Here is a 19,876-nt window from a genome sequence, read left to right on the forward strand (position 1 = left end):
TTAAAATAAATTAAGGGATAAAAATAGCAAATAAGCGATAAGATAAGGTGAAGAGGTGATCTAGAGACCACCAAGTAGCTCCAGGTAGCATTTGTTGATTCCATTTGCTGGTTTAGAATTGGATAAACGAGTGAGAGCTGAGCAACCCAGTAAATTGAAAGAAAGAGTTGGCGAAAAAGCTTGACTTTTTCAAAAAAATAATAATAATAAAGAAATCATTAAATGAGAAATCTTCCTGAAATATGTATAAAAGCATCCAAATCTTTTTCATTTCCCAAGTGTGAGGAACTGAAATAATCACAATCACCAACACCACCATTTATATATACTTTTAAAAAAGCTTTAAAATGGTACAATCCTTCACTTTCTGATAGTCCCAATAAAACAATGGGGCTCACTAAATATTTAAAGCAAAGCCAATTTTGATATGAAAACCAACTTCACACTTGCACCAATTCCATCTTACTGTATAAGGGTATTAGGGATTGCACTGTAGGACATTCCTAAGAAATTATCATCTAAACAATTATAACAAGAGTATAATTACATGTCAGGAGCTGAAAGGGTTAGGCGACTTTCCCTGTCATGCTGTACACATTATCTGTGGTAAACTGCTGCTTTGTAAATAATGGGGGTTCCCCTGTAAATCAAATAAAGAAAATGCCCCAATATCTGCATGTCCGAACCCTTTCCGCACAACCATGCCATGTAATGCTCTCCTTTGGAATAAATTTTTACCTTCTCAAAACACAAACTTTAAGCAGGCGATAGGGGTTATCCTTCTTGTTTCTCAGCCTCGGATGTGCAGATTTTGCATCTGCTTATGGACCCCATAGCATAGCCACAGCCCTCTTTGTCATCTCTTATTCTTATCATCCAAGGTCATCTTGGATTAGGAAAGAGTGTCAAACTGACCTCAAAAAGATGGCAAAGTTTTTCTGCACTTTCAGCAGATAAATTTGGGCACACATGATAGCACAAACCAAGAAGCTGAATGCAAAGACTATAACCCATCACAGCCAAAAAAAACTTCCATGGCCCCTTCAACCATTGTAGTGGATTTTCTGGTTTTGGGACCCCTGGCCCTGCTGAGGCTGCTGTTGAGACTGCAAGTTTAGTGGCTGTGTGTTGTAATGAGCAAAGGGTTGTGAGTAGAGAGAATTCATCAATCCCTGCAATTAAATTTAACATGTTAAAATAATGGACTGGGAAAACCACCACTCACCAAATTAATGACAAAAAGGAGCAAAATAAAAAGACCGACATGCTACAAGCATTTGGCTGTATGAGCCTACTCAAGGCCAAATGTTTCTACATTTGTATATTATGATTCTTTCAATCAGCATAATGGTGTAAGAAAAACCTGCGACTGAAGTGGGTTTGGATTAGCTATGCCAAAGTGACTCTGTGATGCATCATCTTGTGGGGGATCATTGAAGCCAATCTGAGTAAACAGTCCCTGTGATCCATGAGTCATATAGTCCTGCAAAGAGTAGCACATCAGGACATACATTGATCTCCACATATGACAAAAGAACTAAGGCTTCTTCAATGAACAAACCTGAGACATGAAATCATTTCCAGAACCAAAGCGAGAAAATCCAGCTTGAGAATTCTGATTCATGAAATTGCCTGGAAACCCACCCTGTGCCCCCTGCGTCACATAATCAACAGCATATCCACTTTGTGATGCCTGCACAGCAGTTTGCACGTGTTAAAGGTCAAAGTGAAAAGCCATAAGAAGCCTCTACTCTATTGGAACCATGATTTTAAATAACGGCCATTACATTACATATCAGCCATTATTTCAAGGTTTTCCAAGGAGACATTAACATTAAGGCAGCTATTACACGGCGATTAAAAATTGTATCGATAACGGCCGTTACGTTATGGTCATGGCCGTTATTGGCCGCAACTCAAAGGCCATAAAGGCTGTTACCTTTATTTGACAGGTAGAAATCTTTAGAATTGCTGCAAGAGACCACTTGCAATGTAGAGTATGAATTGAAGGTAGAAGACAGTTTTCTTCACATTTGAAGCATTCCACTTTCCTCCCAAGCCAAAATTTAACCTTTTTTTCTCAAGTTTCTCTAAATTTTCTCTCAACTTTAAGACTCTTCAACTGCTATTAATAAACTTCTCTAGAAACTCTTGTGTTCAAGAGCTCAAATCATCAAAGATACTAAGTGGTATTGAGCAAAAAGTTAGTTCTTATTATTTCTCAACAATTTTTAGATGTTTTTAATCATTTTTAGTGAATGCATAAATACAAATAATTAGAAGTTGTTAGAATGTTAGATAACTTATATTAGAAATTCAGAACAAAAGTTTTTATAATTTTTTCCACAAGTTTTTAGATATTTTTGAATCATTTTTTAGTAAATGCATAATTAAAAATAATTAAAACTTAGAATGCTAGATTAGAAATGAAGAACTTTAGAAATTCAGAATTATAACCTAATATCATTAATACTAATTATTAAATTAGTTTTATGCTCTTACAAGTTATAATAAATTATAACCAAGTATTAAGTATAAAATATAAATATAAAATTTACAAGTTTAAAAATTTATGAAAAATATGTATTAAGTATAAAAAAGAACGTGACTTTAAATTAAAATGTAGTTTCTTCAAATATTTTAAATTATTTTGCATAATGTAAATACTAAATGCTCGTTCTAGTAATAATTGAGGTTAGTTATTATATATAATGTTTAAAACTTATAGATTTTGTGTTCATTAGATATATTTGTACTTATTATTAAGTTATATAACTTACTTTTAATTATATCTTAAACATTTGCTAATTTCATGAACTTTGCAAATTTTTCAAAAAAATTCCGTTACCATTACGTTATGACTGTTATAGCCAGTTTCAGTTACCCGCGGGCCGCGACCACGATTTGAAACCATGACTTGAACTCCAAGCATAGATAAAATGCATTATGACAAATTCCCAGATCTGGGAAAATGAAAAGATAGGAAAATATCATCGAGAACACCAGAGTAAGGTACCTCAGAATAACAGTGTGCTAATGTAGTCAATAGCTTGCATAAATGATACATGTGTACTAATTATGCAACATCAAAAAAGTTGATGGCATTCACCTGGGTGGAAAAGTCAGCAACATTGTATGGAACATGTGATCCCTGGCTTTTGAAGTCATCACCCAAAAAGTCCTGATAGATTGTCAATGAAAGACAACCATCAAACAAAAACAATCAATAAATGACAGAACCAAAAGCTTGCACATTACAAGGGACATACTTGTGACATGCCCCCCATAGAAAATCCATCACGAAATGTTTGACTCGGCCCTTGCCCCGGCATCTATGAATATAAAACCAGAAGGTTATCAGGACACAATAATGTTATTCTAGTAATAAGCATCCAAAAGAAAAAGAAATAAGAGCACTATCAGGAAAGATTCAAGAGAATAGGGGGGAGGAAAAAAGAAGGAAGAATTTCACTACTTTTCAAGTTAACTTTTAGTATTTCTTTTAGGACCTAAATATCTTGAGCCAGGACCATTTAATATCTAATTTGTTAATATACAGATTGACACCTTTAATAATTAGTGATCAATTAAAAAACCTCAAGTTTTAGTCGCACGACTAATTATGGTTATTTGCATCATTATACATCATGAAACTCAACTAAACTAATAAATTGTATAATTATTACCTCCGCATTTAAGAAATCCACTAATAAGATGTACCAGAAGAATTTTAAAAATTTAATGCAAATAAAAAATACTAAACGTTGGAGTTTATATAGTCAGGATGGCAGAAAACTACTGGTATTGGCCAATAGCTCTAGCACAAAATTTATATAAAGTAGATGGAGATATTTCATTGTTTACATTTGGCACCAAGAATCTTGGCTGGAATATCCAGAAGAAAAAAGAATAAATAGCTATAAAAGCAGCATCACGTACATTATTAACATATCCAGGCTGAGAGAGTGGAGCACCCACAGATGGCTGGCTATTTGGATTCTCCAGGGCAGGAAAGTTAAATGTTGATCCCATATTTCCAATGTTTTGCTGTGTGCTTTGCTGATGAGGAAGATGACTGCCAATAGGCGCACCCGCATTGCCCCGCCCAGCCCCAAAACCTCGACTACCTGGCGCAGGGACATGAGGAACAGCACCAACAGGCCCATGAACAGCTCCACGAGTTGGAATAGCATATGGCTGAGAAGGTGGACCACCATGAAATTGAGGAATGGGAACCCTAGGCATCGGGAAACCAGTGGGATGCACACCTGGCTTATGGTTACCATTAGGCGGTCCAGGAGGCATATATGAACCTGAATTATAGGCATAATGAAATCTGGTTCATATTCTAATATAAGCCAACACAACACTTATGGCGCAGAGAAATAAGGACAGAATAGTGTGCATGTGCCATATCATCCTGTCATTCCTAACTATACACCGCAATCGCACGACTCAATATACACAAATGCATTTAGGACAAGAAAAAATGCTGCAACTTAAGACAAAATAGGCCAGCTATAGCATACCCCTGCCACGGTAGCTTCTTCTATCAGCATTTGGGCTAGATGAAGCAACAGAACCAAAATTGTCATTGGACACAATTCCAGGACCACCACCGAAGAAGAGCCTCCTATCATTATAGATCTGTGTGATATTAACCACCATATTAGTTCACATTTGTGCTCAAGCATCTCACTCAGAACCAGGAAAAAGAAAAAATACTAGCAGAATCGAACGACAAAAAGAATTATCAACAGGTCGAAGACTGCAGTTTTCTTCCATGAAAACCAATACCTTCTTAGGCTTCTGAAATTGAACCATACTCTGCTTCAAGTTATTTAGAGGTCCTTCAACCAAGCACTCGTGTTCCTGAAGAAACATTTAGACTAGAAAATTTGTCCAGAATTTGATGTAGTGAATAGGAAAAGAAAATCTTATGGCAAATGTTAAATATGGAGAATACACACGCACGTACACACATAACCCTACCAGATGTTCAAAATTCAAGTGAATTTTAATCAATATCTAATGACAATGACCTTATCTACAAAAATAGAGTTGAGTTATTGCTTTAATGTGACACTGATGTTTAGCAAAGGCATTTAAGTTAATAACAAGTACAGTTATCATGGATGAAATTAAGTCATCAAATTTCAATAGAAAGGCAAATGCAACAAACAATATGGACCAGTTTAAAAACTGAAAGATGATAATAGACATACCTTGTAGTGAGTCAATAAGCTATTCCATAGAGGCTGTTTGCTCAGAACTTTGGGGTTCCCAAGGATGACAATCCCATATCTAGCGCGTGTTAGAGCAACATTTAGCCTCCGAGGATCATTAAGAAATCCGATACCCTGAAAATAAGGGGTGCAGCAGTCAAGCACAACGTGTTTCATGTCAAAGAAATTCGACAGCAAATAAATAAGTAAAAACTAAAACTAGTCTGAAAATTTAAATGACCTTCACAGACTTTTACATGCTAAAAATTGAATTGAACTAAAATAATAGTATTCCCTCATCCTCTATTTAATATGGCTGCTGAAAAAAGTGCATTTAATCCTTTTCTGCCATACAGCTTTTTCTTAACCATTTCCTCATCAATAACAAAAATTTATGCTCGATACTACTTCCCTCCACTGCATTTTCTCTCTCCTTCCACCACTAACCTATACACCTCCATGCTAGAACATTCCATGCTCAATATTGGACATTAACACACCATCTTAAACAACCTCGCTTTATCCCAATGTGAGGTACATGCACACCAGCAGATATGGTAATTGTAAATGCATCCATCATCGTGTTACCTAATATCCATCCTAACATCAGCATTTCTCTCACAGTCATCCTGTAGATATGTTATACCTTAGATGTCCAACATTAACTCACTTACATTATAACTGGCATTGCCTTACATTTCACTGTCATATTTGTCACGTAACACACATTGCTCTCCTCCAGTTTATCACAGTTGTCTTTTTTTTTTGTTTTGAATTGAGAATCGAAATACATTATTTATATAGCTGGCATGACCTTACAAATTGACTTGCATGAATCTAACACTGATTTCATCCATCTTATTTTGATCCTATAAATTACATCATTTATTAAACTTCTCCTCTAGATGATAGAACCTAATACTTGAATAGCTAGCATCTTGGCACCAAAACTCCATCCAACTGAAACCCCCCCCCCAAATCCTTCTACAAGAGCTAAATGCAATGCATATATACCGTCTTACTTCTACTTAGCTATGTCCATGCATACTAGTGTCAAGGAAATGATAACCTAAGGCGAATCAATAAAGTAATGAAATCAAACATTTCAAAATATTTAATGTAAACAAGAGAAGAAAAAAAAAGAATCAACAGTTAATACTACAGATCTTGGTTTATAATCCTTCAAATTCCAGTTTCATCATTTTTTTAGAACGAATAGGAACAAACCTGATGCTCATTACTCCTAACACAAGACAAAATAATGTAATCTTTCTCCCTTCCTTGAAAAGAATCAACACTTGCTACCTGTAACAAGCGTAAAACAATAAATGGCAACAAGAAACAATATATATATATATATATATATATATATATATATATATATATATATATATATATATATATATATATATATATATATATATATATATATATAACAACTGCAACTACAACAATCACATATAAATCTATATACCTCAATTTCTTTGTACAGTTGCTGTCTGAGAGCACCATTTCTTGACATATAGTTCACAATATATGCTCGCTGCCCTTCATAAGGTGTTATTACCCCAATCTGTGATGTTTAACTACATTAAAATCATAGATCATAAAAACCACTAATGAAACAATGGAGAAAAAGGTACCTGATTAGGGACAACACCACTCCTCAAGAAAGTAGTTACAATCTTTTCAACATTTGCTGCCTCAGTACGGTTCAGATAGGATGTTCCACTAGCACTTATTTCCTCTTGTCCCATCTAAAGAACACCCATAAGTTACAAAAGACACCTTCGAAAATATAAGAGAAGTGCAACTGCAACTACTGGAACTTTCATTAAAATTCTTTACGTATTTTATTAAAAATTATTAGAATAATTAATTTCCAATAATACTTGGCTAGAAAATCAGAGACCAGTTTCTTGATCTATGAGGAGACCAGTAAGATGACCTGCAGTACAAAATGCAGAACTTGGAAATCCCAATGAAAGAAAAATGTATTTATATCCAGAAGGGAGAAACCACACAAGCTTAATACAAAACAGTGGAAATGAAAGGTTTTTTAAGTTCCAAAAGTCTATATTAACTGCAACATAACATAGATGACAGACAGCTATGTATACCTGGACGTAGAAGAACATAGGACGATTAGGCACAGGCCAAGGAAAATCAATTCCTGATGATTGTCTCTCATTCACAGTCACTCCATTTTGCAGGGTACCTTCGTAAAAGCTGTTAGATGGAAATTCTGAGAGAGACGGATGCATGCGATATTGAACCTGAAATTCCACAGTAGAAAACAATGTATGTCATAGTGGAAACATTCTTCAAAAAAACAATTTTAAGAAATAAAAGCTGAGGACAAGAAAACTGCAGAAACATCTGAAGATTATCAGCACATCAAATCAACAAAAAAATATAATTGGCCTTACTAGTAATATACTCGCATCTCTATCAAAAAAAATTGTAATAATCATGACAAGCACAGGACGACATAAATTTCATGATTATTATAATATTAACATCTGTACCTAAAAATAAAAACTTTATCATGAACCAGTATTAGCTTCCGAGTCATAGTAATCTTACATATACACCAAAATCTAATTTGAATTCTCTAAAAAGGTCAATAGTTTCATCAGCATGTAAAATTCTGATTAAACCATCGTATGCAACAAATTGCATATGGTGTAGATGTCTTGTAACATAGATGACAGATATCAAACATAAACTAGGAACCCAGATAAATATCTCAAGCATCTCACCTCAATAACAAATACTTGCTTATAGAAATAATGAAATATACGATCTCCCATCTCATAAACACCTAAACTGAATCGAGAAACAGAATCTTACAGATGGTCAAATGAAATTGGCACATCAAGCAGAAGTGCAGTACAGACAAGAAAGCATTACCAGTATCTAAGGATGCTCCACTTCCATAAAGAAAAAAGAACTCTTCACATGCACATAAAGAAAGCCAAAAACAAAAAAGGCAAATGAAACAGGATAGTACCTGCAATCTAATAGGTTTCACACCAAGTAGAACAAGACGTTCAAACAGAGACTGAGCTAGCCCTGCACGAGCTGCTTTCTTGCACATAATGACCGGGCCAAGCTGGCAATGATCACCAACAAGGACAACCTAATAGAGGGCTTCTCATCAGACCAAAAAGAAAAAAGTGATGGTATTGCATGCTAGTGCATGTTCAAGTAGTGATCTCAAGTACCTGCTTTGCCCCGAGAACTAAAGGAATAAGACACTCAGGTTCTGTTGCCTGAGTAGACTCATCGATAAGCACCTAAAACAGGATAAAAAGGTCTATAAGCCTCTGAATGCTCATCAATAATCAAAGGTTCATAAAAGCTGCATTTACCTGGCGGAACCTAAAATTGGCCAGTCGAGGATCTCCAGCACCAACACATGTGCAACAAATGACATCAGCACTTTGAGAAATCTCCCTCTCTGTTGCTCGCTTTAGTGCTTTGTATTTTTTCTCATCACTGCTGGATAGTTCTCCTGTTAATATAGCAAGGGTTAGGCAGAGAAGGTAAAAATTAAAGTAAATAGATCAAGGTCAAAACTCCACTTCAGAACTTTCAATTGAAACTCAGATTTCCAACAAAAATGAAATCAAAAATAGAACACAAATAGAAATTGGAATTATACCATTTGCACACAAAGTATTAAAAATTCTACAGCATTATACACTAGAAGCGTGTTGTATCGAAGTTTTGCTTATGATAATAGTGAGGAATGATCTATATAATTTAAAACAAATGAAGAAACAACACATTACTAAGCATTTAAACAAGAGGAAATTCTTTTCCCATTACAATCCTATGCTAACTTCATAAGTAATACACAAGTACCCTAATTTGATTGTAAAATTATTTTAAAATAAAAATATTAAATACTCCAAGAGTAACCTCAAGTTAGCTTATTACATTAATCATCCTCATCACCATTGGAAAGAAAAAACAATAAATTTAATAGATATTAAATATATTGAATGATGCAGTGAATGGGTTACAAAATTCGCCACCTCCTTGAATTTGGTTTGTATAACAGCATGGATAAACAGCATTAGCATCATACTGGAAATTTTAATCAGATAAATATAAAATTAATATTGCAGAAAGGGATACATTGAAAAACTTTAAATTAATGTTGCAGAAAGGGATATATTCAACCCTATAAGAAAATTCTAATATAATTCTATTTCTAATTTTTTTATTATTCTTAAACTCTTAAAAGGAGAATATTTGAATTGAAAATTTTGATTTAAAATTCTATCAAGTTTAACAATGTAAAAGACAAGGAAATACACAAATAACAACATAGCAATTACAACTATCAATAGAACAACGAACCTAATTCTAAATCTACAAGTAATTAACAAAAAGCATATACATAATTTCTTAAGATTACACATTAATTTAAATTAATTATACATAGATAGATCACATCATAAATAATGTCACTAGTCAAAAAAAAATACAATATAAATTATATAAATAGATATAATATCATGTAAATAATATAAAAGAGAAACTAAAAAAATCAACTGAGGAGAGTTTGCTCAAGAAATAGAACATATTAATTAATACTTAATAGCACTAAAATTAAATAGGTCTTATCTTACTAAGGACAAATAAAATGAAATAAGCCAAACATTTAAACATGTCAATGTGAAACTCATTGAAATATAAAAGATTATATTTATCCCAAGAAAAATCAAAACCTGAATCCAAGGTTGTGTTAAATGACATACATGAGCACTATTTACCTCTAACAACATTTCACAACTAAAAGATGTCAAAGTTACAAAACTTCCAAGGAAAAAACTTAAATAAATTTTCGTATTACAGAAAGACAAAATTATGAAACTACAATAACAGAATGTTCATAGTAAGTCTCACTTTCTTCCTTACTCAGTCAGATTTATAATTTCTTATTTTATTGATATGCTCCCACTTCCATTAACTTATATCTGCAGTAATATATTCCAATTCAACAAAAAAAGATCATATAAAAATGCATTCCTATAATACTTTCCATTGAATTTCAAAATCATATGTAACATTATAATTGAGGAATAAAACCTTCATTCTCATCTAATTGGTATACTGTGACTTGTCATCACTTTTTCTGTGTCTCTTATCAGAATGTCGACAAACACTAAAACTAAATGAAATAAGAAGTTGCCACATCACCATTCCATTAACAGAAGCAGGACAATATGACATCATAAAGCCTCATTGCACCCGTTTGATGAAAATGAAAGCTGTCCCTTACGTGATAAGGAGCTAAATCATAGAGTACTGGTTTAAATTGTATCTAGTTTTTAATTGCACAAAACAACCGCAGTTTACGTTTACCTAGCTATTAGAGACTCACTACACAAAAAAACAGATTTGAACAATCAAAAAAGATAGTTATATAGCAAAAACCAAATTTATTTTCTCTACAGAAAAGGATAGTGTTTGCAAGTAGTTAACACCATGAACCAGTTGCATGCCATTTTAACTTTTAAACATTCTAAGTGTTCATCAATATCATATGTAAACTGTTAAATTAGCATTACAAAAAAACATAGTCCAATGAATACAATATTGTCTACATCAATAAATATTTTTATTTAAAGAATTAACTGAACCGACATTAAAATTAGTATTTTAATTGGAATACTTAGACTTAATATTTAAAATTTAAATGTAAAATTATGAATTATAAATTAAATTAAGATTTATATGCACATCACAAGTAAAATTATGAGTTTGCAACGAATGTGCTTCAAAAGCTAGTTAAACTCTAAAAGAACAATGCACAAAATCAACAAAGCAACAAGCCTTCAGGAATTTTATCCAGTTCATCCGAGTTCCAATTCAAGGTGACAAATTCTTGAATGCAAGAGGTCCAACTAACAAGCCATTAATAATATGAAAAAAAAGAAAATAGGACTACAAAAAAGTTTTAAAAAGATTAAAACAAGGACGCACCTTGTTCATCTTTCAATTGCTGTAACTTGTGAAGTTCACTCTTTTCAGAAGTGTCCAGATGTCTAACCTGCCAAAAATTTGTGACGTTAACCAACCACCACAGGAAAAACATAGACACAAAAGCAATAAATATCACAAATAAACAAACCTGATAGTGGAGGGTCAGATGCTCAACAGGCGAACTTACAGCTTCCCTTGATTTAGCACAAAGGCGAACAACCTTAGTTGAATTTTAAAAAAAAAAAAAAAGATCAAATAAAAACTAACATTAAGCCACATGTATTACCTTACAATTAATAATGCTAAAAGTACACTTTGGCGTTGCACTACCATAGCAAATTGACAATAAAATATTAAGCACAAATCAATTACTCGGAGAATATAAACCGTTTAAAACTAGAACACTTGTATGATAAATGATAACAAAATAAACATGAGAACCAATTAGAATTACATATACAGAAGGATGTTTTAAACTTGCTAGATGTATCAACAAAATGCAAGAAATCCATACTCAAAAACAGGGGGCAACATCATGCTCACTAACATGGAAGAAATATTAGCATTGCAGAGAATTAAAGTAATATCATGCCATATACAAATTTCAACCATCAAAGATAACTATGGGGTGTAAATAAACTAAACTATAAGTGAACTATTCGAGATTGGCTCAATAAAAGCTTGATCGGGCTCGATCAATTTCTAAACGAGTCAAGCTCGAGCTTAATTTTTAGACTCATTTAGTATACGAGCCAAAGCTTGTGCTCCACATTATTCGACTCGTTAAGACTCATGAGCTCGGCTCGTTTCAGAGTTCATGTGTAGGCTCACGAATAGACTTGTGAGTCATCTCGTTAAGCAAGCCAAGATTAATGTCAAAAGAGAACTAAGTTCAAACCCGCACAAACTTTCATGGGCCAAAACCCAATTTTTCTAAGTTCAGCTTTGCATAGTTTAATTAGCCTTAGAGAATTAGGCTTAGAGCTAGTAGATATTCGGGTCATTAAGATTTAAGAGCTCTAACTTGTATATATTGACTAAAATTATTTAGTTTTAAACTAAAACTCATTATGCCTGTAAATAAATTGAACTGTTCATGAATTATTCGAGATTAAGCTTGATAAAAAGCTCGACTAGTCTAAGCTTGTCAGCTAAACAAATCAAGGTTGAGCTTATTAATACTTAGTTCAAGTTCGAAATAAGCTCAAGCTCAAAAAAATTTTAACAAAACAAACTTGAGCTCTTCAAAACTCGACTTAACTCAGTTAATTTACACCCCTAAAGAAAACAAAAGTACAAAAAGAAGAAGAAAATAAATGAATGAGATCGTGTAAATAACTTAACAACACTATGAAAGTTACCACATTAAAACAAATAATGATGGTCAGATGAAAAAGAATGCAACGGGCCACAATACTAGTTTTGTTTCATAAGCCAGTGGTTTGCATTTTTACCTTTAAGCCAGTGGCACTTATCTTCTCAGCTAGTTGGTCTACAGCCACATTACTTGGGGCACATACCAAAACCTAATATAGGAATGCAAGTACCATAAGGAAGAGTGATCAAATATTAGAATATGAATTACATCAACTATTTTAGAGAATTACCTGTCCCTGACCCTGTTTGGCCATGTGATAAACAATGGCAGCAGAAGTAACTGTTTTCCCTGTGCCAGGTGGACCTTGAATCAAGCTTATAGGTCTTTGAAGAACACTTTTTACGGCAAAAACCTGACAATGGAAAAAGGTAAAAGATTATGCATGGCAATACCATCAAATCAAGGGATTTCTATTCAAAATTGAACATAAATAAATAAACATCAGTGACCGCATGCATTGAAATATAAACTTCCAACTGGATCTCAGTCTCTCAGATGCAAAGAACTTGTATTTGGAAACTAGAACCATGTCAACATTTTACGATGAAGGCAGAAAAAGCTGCAAACTAGTTCATAATAAGGAAATGAGATATGGGTCAGGAGCATTACAAGCAAAAACTAATTGAATAGCATAAGCTAATGGAATGACCAAATTCAACAGTTGTATATTATGCAATTTAAAGTACAGGATATGAAGATTATGAACATGTTTCTAAAATTTCCTCTGCAAACATTATGATATTTAGCAGTTCCAAGAATAAAACTGTTTGGCATAATCAAGTCACGTGCAAAGATTTTCAATTAACTACAGCTTCAAAATCAGAATGAGAAATAACAGCACTATCATCCAAAATGAAGATAGCATACTTGAGATGCATTCAGCTCTGGAAGACCAGGAGCACCAAAACGACGTGGGAGTGTATTACGAACATTTTGATTCTCAACCTCATGACCCAACAGATGGTGATATATATACCTGCATGAATAGCAGCATTAAAAATTCCAAAATGAATTTTTGCCAAATTCATGAGAAGTAAAAACTCCACACTGAACTTCCATGGTAATGAAGGGAACTAAACACATAGGCCCAAGACCAGCCTATCATGCAAAGAATTGGTAAGGCCGACTCAGTCTCCAATCCAAAGTTGAGTTCAATGTTGAAATAAATAAATAAATATATATATATATATATATACATATATATATATATATATATAGAGAGAGAGAGAGAGAGCAATGAAGCGACAGGCTGATGAAGATAACGTTTTTCACATTTGTGACAATTCAAGAAATGACATTACAAACTACCGATAGTCACACTTTAACCATTAGTTAGCACAAGATGGGGGAGTTTGATTATAGTGTCCAGCAACTTGTGCCCCATCCCAAAATTAAACACAAACGAGACAGCAAAATGACAGAATACAAACTAAAAGCTGCAAAACCAGCAGACTGTTCTTATCAACACTCTGTGCATGTGAGATACATTTGTATGCACACTTACTGTTCCCACACTGCTTTATTCTCCTAAACCTATTACTGTGTGTCAACAAGATTGATATAGTTCACACAACAATAAACTTTTTGCTAGAATCCAAATATGAAGCTTAAATCAGCCAACCTACCCACTAACACTTGTTTCATCCACAGCAAAAGTTTTCATTGCCCCTTGCATCCGATCAAAGCTTGTACTCTTCCACACAAAATCAACACTGAAGCCATGGTTCACATCAACAGGAACCCCCTGCATATAAAAATAAATTTTGCACTGGTATCAACATACTTCCCAAGAAGCCAGAGACAAAAAAATGAATAAACCATGCTAAAATAGATACCTGACTAGCACGAAGCTCAAGTGCTACTTCCTCCTGTGCAGTTAACTTGATCTAGAAGAACAGAAAAGTAACTTTAGCATATGGCTATTAGCATTGTATTGCCTGTAGATATGAGGTAGAAAACTACAAAATTTGAACTGTCAACTAACAACAATCAAATATTGAATTAAAAAAAGAATAAACATCAAGTTTAAGATAGGAAGAGAGTAAATACCACATGCCCAACTGACTGCCAAGCTGGATGAGCAGCATCTCCAGAATAACGCAGTCGCAACTCATCACCAGGTACAAGACGAATCTCATTATCCTCCTAGAATGTAAGAATAACCAGTTCAGCTAGCATGAAATGGAAGATAGATATAGTAACATGTAAAATAAAAAAACTACATAGCAACCTGAAAATAATAAAGCGCCACTGCCAAATTAGTATGGAACTTAAAAATTGAGTAAGAGAAGCAAAAGCAAGCACCTTCGGGAAAACAAAATATGCAATTCGCTTCTTGTTCAGACCAATATCCCATCGTATTGTGACATTGTCCTTGCTTTGAGACTCTTTCATCATCTGTAAGAAATTACTTCTGATAAGATGGTGGCACGGCATGCAATATTCAAAGAAAAAGCAACATAAAAAAATTACATGTTTTACTAAATATATTGTTCTGGAATATAGTAAAAAGCCCTAGAAAGGTATGAAGAGATAAGAGCTGTTAAGATGTGATGCATACTTTATCATAATCTGCCTCAAGCTTAATTAGTGGAGCAAATACATTTTGATACTGCAAAAGAAATCATCACCACGTCATCAGTTAGCAGTCAAAAATAATCTGTTATGTCATCTACACTACAATTTACAACCATACTGAATGTTGCAATAGTCACTCAAGAAGGCACCTGATACGCGTCTTCATACTTCAAAGCTACAGGCTGAGGCTCATCATCAACACCAGGCTTCTCAAGATCTTCAAGGGTTGCATCAGGATTTGTTTTCCAAAGTTCTTCTACTTTGTTTATTTGCTGAGCACTTATTTGGCGTGCCCTCAGTTGCTCCTGTTCAGAAGGGACCTGCAAAGTACAATTGTCCAATACATTAAAAATTTTTGAAACAATAAATTGTAATTAAAATAATAACACGACCAACCTTGACAAGCCACTGTAGAAAGCACCTATCATCAATAAGGGGACACCACTGACTCAGATCCCAGTTCATGTCCTTCAATGCATTGACATTCAAGCAGGGTTCCCTACAGAGGAGAACAACAACACTTTCTGTCTTGGCCGATATAAATCCAAGAAGGAAAACATTTCGACATCCACAGTTGTAGCATTCAAGTATGGTTTCCCCGAGAGGACTGTCTTTATGGAGACAAACTTCCTTATGTTTTGCACGAACCTGTAAAAAGATCCAACAAAATGAACTTCTCTTGCAGCCAGAAAGAAGATAAAAACATGCTACTACTTTGCAAATTCAATCCGTTTAAAATACATCCAGAAACTAACATATCATGTTAATGTATTCAAAATGTTAACATGGATGAGATGAGAGATAACTCAGAGAATCGGAAAAGGTTGCTTATGGTACTATGAACCATAAAACTTTGGCTTCTTTTTCTGATTTATTTTCATTAAATGGAACTTGTGTTAGACGAACTCCAGACATTTTTTTACACCTTTTTCAAAAACATTTTTAAGAGGAGAAGCTCCCTAAACCATGGTTTTAAATCGCGGTCGCAATGGCCTATAACAGCTGTGATGTAATGGTAACGGCCTGGAGCTACGCAAATTTTTCAAACAAATTTGCAAAGTTCATAAAATGAAATAATATTGATTAGATTTAATTTAGAATAATGTATACAAATGCATAATAAACATAAATACAATAAATATAGATTATTTAACTCAAGTTAATCAGCATATAATTTAAAATAAGAAAAACTAACACAAACTTTATAGATCGAGTAAACTAATAGCTCAAAGTACAATTTAAACTCAAAACTAACACTTTAATTCACAAAAATTTAGGGAAAAAAAAAAGCAAATAAAAACTAAAGTTCAAAAGATTTAATAACTTTTTAGAGGAAATAAAATTGGAAATACATTAGTTTATGATGGATCAAGCTCATATGAGAAATATGCAAAGAAGATTGAAATTTGAAAGAGAAAGGGAAGAGAAAACTTAAAAAATATTGCCTTTGAAGCTGCTGAAACATGTGGAAACTGATAAAAATGAGAATAGGGGCAGAAAATGAAAGATTTAAAAGAATTTCAATATGTAAGGGTAACGACGCTTGCAACTCAAGGGGGGCGTTATACAACGGGGTAATGGGTAACGAACCCCCAAAACCTGTTACATACCAGCCGTTTTTTAAAACCATGCCCTAACACAAACATGCACAACCCAACCCACCCCAATGATGATCAGCATCTTCCAATTGCTCTCTCCAACATTGCTATCTCCCTTAGTCTCTCACCTAATAGCTAAGAATTAATTGATATCAACACTGCTTTTCCTTCTTTGTAACAGCATGAATTTGGATGACTATTGGGTGATCATATGGTGAGTATTGTCTCTAGAAATTTGATGGTATTGCAATGGTAGTTTCTGATGATTGCCCACCATTGCTGATAATCTATTTTGATATGTTGGTCCCATGATAGTGCTATGATGAATTTGAAAACCATGGAAAGGCAAAATAGAACAATTATTGGTAGTTGTGATAAGAAAAGAAAGGAAGGGGGAAAATTAACTATTTTTGGTTAGGAGAGAAAAATAAATAGATTTCAGCAAAAGGGAAAAAAGAAATATGAGAATGAAAATAACAGGCAAATTCACTAGTTTTACGATTTAAAGAAACCAAAAAAAAAAAAAACAGAATGCCAAACGCAACCTTGGATTGCTTCTAGTCAACCTCAACTTGAAGCACCATTATGTGTAATACACATTGGCAAAATGCATATTTACACACCTGTTCTTTGACATTTTTGCCTATCAACATCGTGATCTAATAAGCACCTAAATTTTAAAAAATATTACTTTTGAACGCCTAAACTTTTAAAAACATTATTTTAAACACCTAAAATTTAAAAGAATATATATTTTTAAACACAACTTTAAAACTATAGATTTGAAATACTTTTAAACACAACTTTAAAACCATAGATTTACCCATGGATTTGAAAATTTACTTTTAAACACTACTTTAAAACTATGAATTTGGCAAAATTGAGGTATTTGATAGGCAAAAGTACTAAAGTACGTGCAAGTATGCATTTAGACAATAAACATTCCTGGCCTGTACTGGTACTACAACCTACCATCCCCATATCTTCAAGCCTATTAATTCCAAGTTATAAGAGAATTCACCATATACCACTCTAAGCTTTTGATAAATACTCAGAAAAGTACCCGTCAGTTAAAAAACCCCAAGGATAAAACCTTTCATTTTTTATTTGTTGTATTTCCACTGCATTTTTTCCTGGCATAAGCACCAGATACCTCCAGAAAAACTCAACAGTACATTTCAGTGCAATCAGTTCAATAGCAATGACGTCCACATGAAGCAAGACCCAATAAATTTCACTAATTACCTACTTGCCAAAACTTTCCCAGAAAAAAAAAGGGAGGAAAAAAAAGAGGAAATTACAGATGCCCAAATAACGCAAAAATTCCAAATAAACTTGCCGGTTTTTCTCCTCCTATATCACGCATTTATATTCAAAACAAGTTTCACATTACAAATACCAACAATGATGAGCTAGTTGCTCAAATTATAACACACACATGTACGAAAATAAATTGAAATAATCTAACATGTCTCACCCCTCACCCCAAAAAAAATTTAAAAAAAAAAGAATAATAGATAAATACATCAGAATAAGAAACCCCATATCAAACAGAAACACACACAAGCACAAATACTCACCAGGTGATTGACAATATGGGACCCCGACGTGTTCCCTCTAGAATTACAAAACCACTTCCTACACGATGGAACATTACACCTCACGACACAAGCCGGATTCGAAACCCCACAGTACCTACACGCATGTTCTGTAAAATCCCCTTTCCCGAACTCATATCCATCCTCGTCCCCGGTTTCCTCAAAATTCAACCCTCCCATGCCAGCCACTATCCCATCAACCCCCTGACTATTGCCTCCAACGCCACTGCGTGCTGCTTTGGATGACACAGGGGAGGCTGCAGGGGAATCAGAGTGATGGTCGGACGAGGAAGCAGCGGCACGGTGGTCGGACGTAGTGGGGTCTATGGCGGAGGAGGAGGAAGTAGCCGCAAGGGAATCCGATGGTGTCGGCCAGGCCACCGGAGAGCGAAATTCGGAATAGTCGAAGTCAGATTCGCCCTGGGTATTGAATTCCAAGAAAGTGTAGGCGTCAGTCCCTGTGTCGGGCTGCGATGCCGTTTCATATAGGTTGCTCTGCTCCGAATCCATGAAGATATTTAGGAAATACAAGTTTTACGACGTCAATTTTCTCGGAGAATTGCAGATTAGGGTTAGGTTTGCAGGGGTTTTGAGATTGGAAGAGAAGAAGATAAATAAAAAGAGGGGTTAGGGTTAGGGTTTGGTGAGCGAAAGGAATAAAGAGGTGAGAAGATGGAGGGAGAGAGTAAAGAAATGAGTTATGTGTAATTGTATTGTGTGTAGATGTCGCGAAGGGGAAGAATGTATCGCGCTGCGATGATTGGATGAAGGTTTTGGTCGAAATAGCACGTGAGGCAGAAGTTTTTATTTTTAAGATTAAACAAAACCACTCCAAACCTATTAATATTTGAAAAAAATAATTCCTTCCAAAATAAATAATAATAACTTATTCATCAGAACCTACAAAATAATCTCCATTTTCAAAATTTGAATAATATTTTCAATTTTAACTCCGTTAAATAAATTTATTTTTCCTGTAAACTATATCAATTTTTCGTTAATTTATATAAGATGACATAAATGCCCCTTATATATTATAATAGATAAAATTATTTTATGTTTAAGAACAAAATTAGCATGGAAAAAATTAGTATCTAGCTATTCAACTAAAAAAAAAAAAAAAAAACTAAACCAAACACATTTGTAGGATTTTTTTATTTTCTCACAGTTTTTTATTTTTATTATTTACTTTTAAAAATTATTTTTTTAAAACTATTGTATAAAAATAAATAATAAAAATAAAATTTTAAATAATTATTTTTAAAAAATAGGGATCGAAAATCAAGAAAATAGAATCGAAAACTTTTCAGATTTATTCAAATACACTCATCATTAGATTAAATCTATCACTAAACTAAATATGTAAATATATTTTTTATAAATAATTATATATGAAAATAAATAATAAATTATTTTTATAAAATACATAATATTATAATAAGAAAAATTTAGGTATATAAATTTATTGCTTAATTTCTTGATTTTAAAAAATATATTAAT

At 33.6% G+C, this 19,876-nt stretch overlaps 1 protein-coding gene across 1 annotated transcript; it reads right to left on the bottom strand.

Annotated features, from left to right (window-relative positions):
• Positions 1–294: 294 nt before the first annotated feature.
• On the bottom strand, positions 295–19,114 carry LOC110604816 (regulator of nonsense transcripts 1 homolog). Its single transcript, XM_043952251.1, has 29 exons — positions 18,359–19,114; positions 15,577–15,828; positions 15,330–15,500; positions 15,164–15,214; positions 14,908–15,000; positions 14,653–14,748; positions 14,439–14,489; positions 14,229–14,347; positions 13,471–13,579; positions 12,833–12,955; positions 12,680–12,751; positions 11,374–11,445; positions 11,226–11,292; positions 8,600–8,742; positions 8,453–8,524; positions 8,239–8,367; positions 7,346–7,501; positions 6,869–6,982; positions 6,700–6,798; positions 6,453–6,530; positions 5,226–5,360; positions 4,798–4,872; positions 4,530–4,647; positions 3,940–4,313; positions 3,270–3,332; positions 3,110–3,181; positions 1,562–1,693; positions 1,364–1,483; positions 295–1,172 (listed from the first exon to the last, which is right to left on the bottom strand). The coding sequence occupies exons 1-29, from the start codon at positions 18,884–18,886 to the stop codon at positions 1,044–1,046; spliced, it is 3,813 nt and encodes a 1,270-aa protein (XP_043808186.1). The 5' UTR covers positions 18,887–19,114; the 3' UTR covers positions 295–1,043.
• Positions 19,115–19,876: the final 762 nt, after the last annotated feature.

The sequence above is a fragment of the Manihot esculenta genome, chromosome 17 (genome assembly GCF_001659605.2).
Source record: "Manihot esculenta cultivar AM560-2 chromosome 17, M.esculenta_v8, whole genome shotgun sequence".
NCBI lineage: Eukaryota > Viridiplantae > Streptophyta > Magnoliopsida > Malpighiales > Euphorbiaceae > Manihot > Manihot esculenta.

Bases quoted from the DNA above. Each gene is read 5' to 3' on its own strand.
- LOC110604816 (XM_043952251.1), bottom strand. From the start codon at position 18,886: ATGGATTCGGAGCAGAGCAACCTATATGAAACGGCATCGCAGCCCGAC. The intron at 15,501-15,576 runs GTTGGTCGTGTT...TGTACTTTGCAG, and splicing joins TTCTACAGTGGCTTGTCAAG to GTCCCTTCTGAACAGGAGCA. The intron at 14,749-14,907 runs GTGCTTGCTTTT...CTTACATTCTAG, and splicing joins CATATTTTGTTTTCCCGAAG to GAGGATAATGAGATTCGTCT.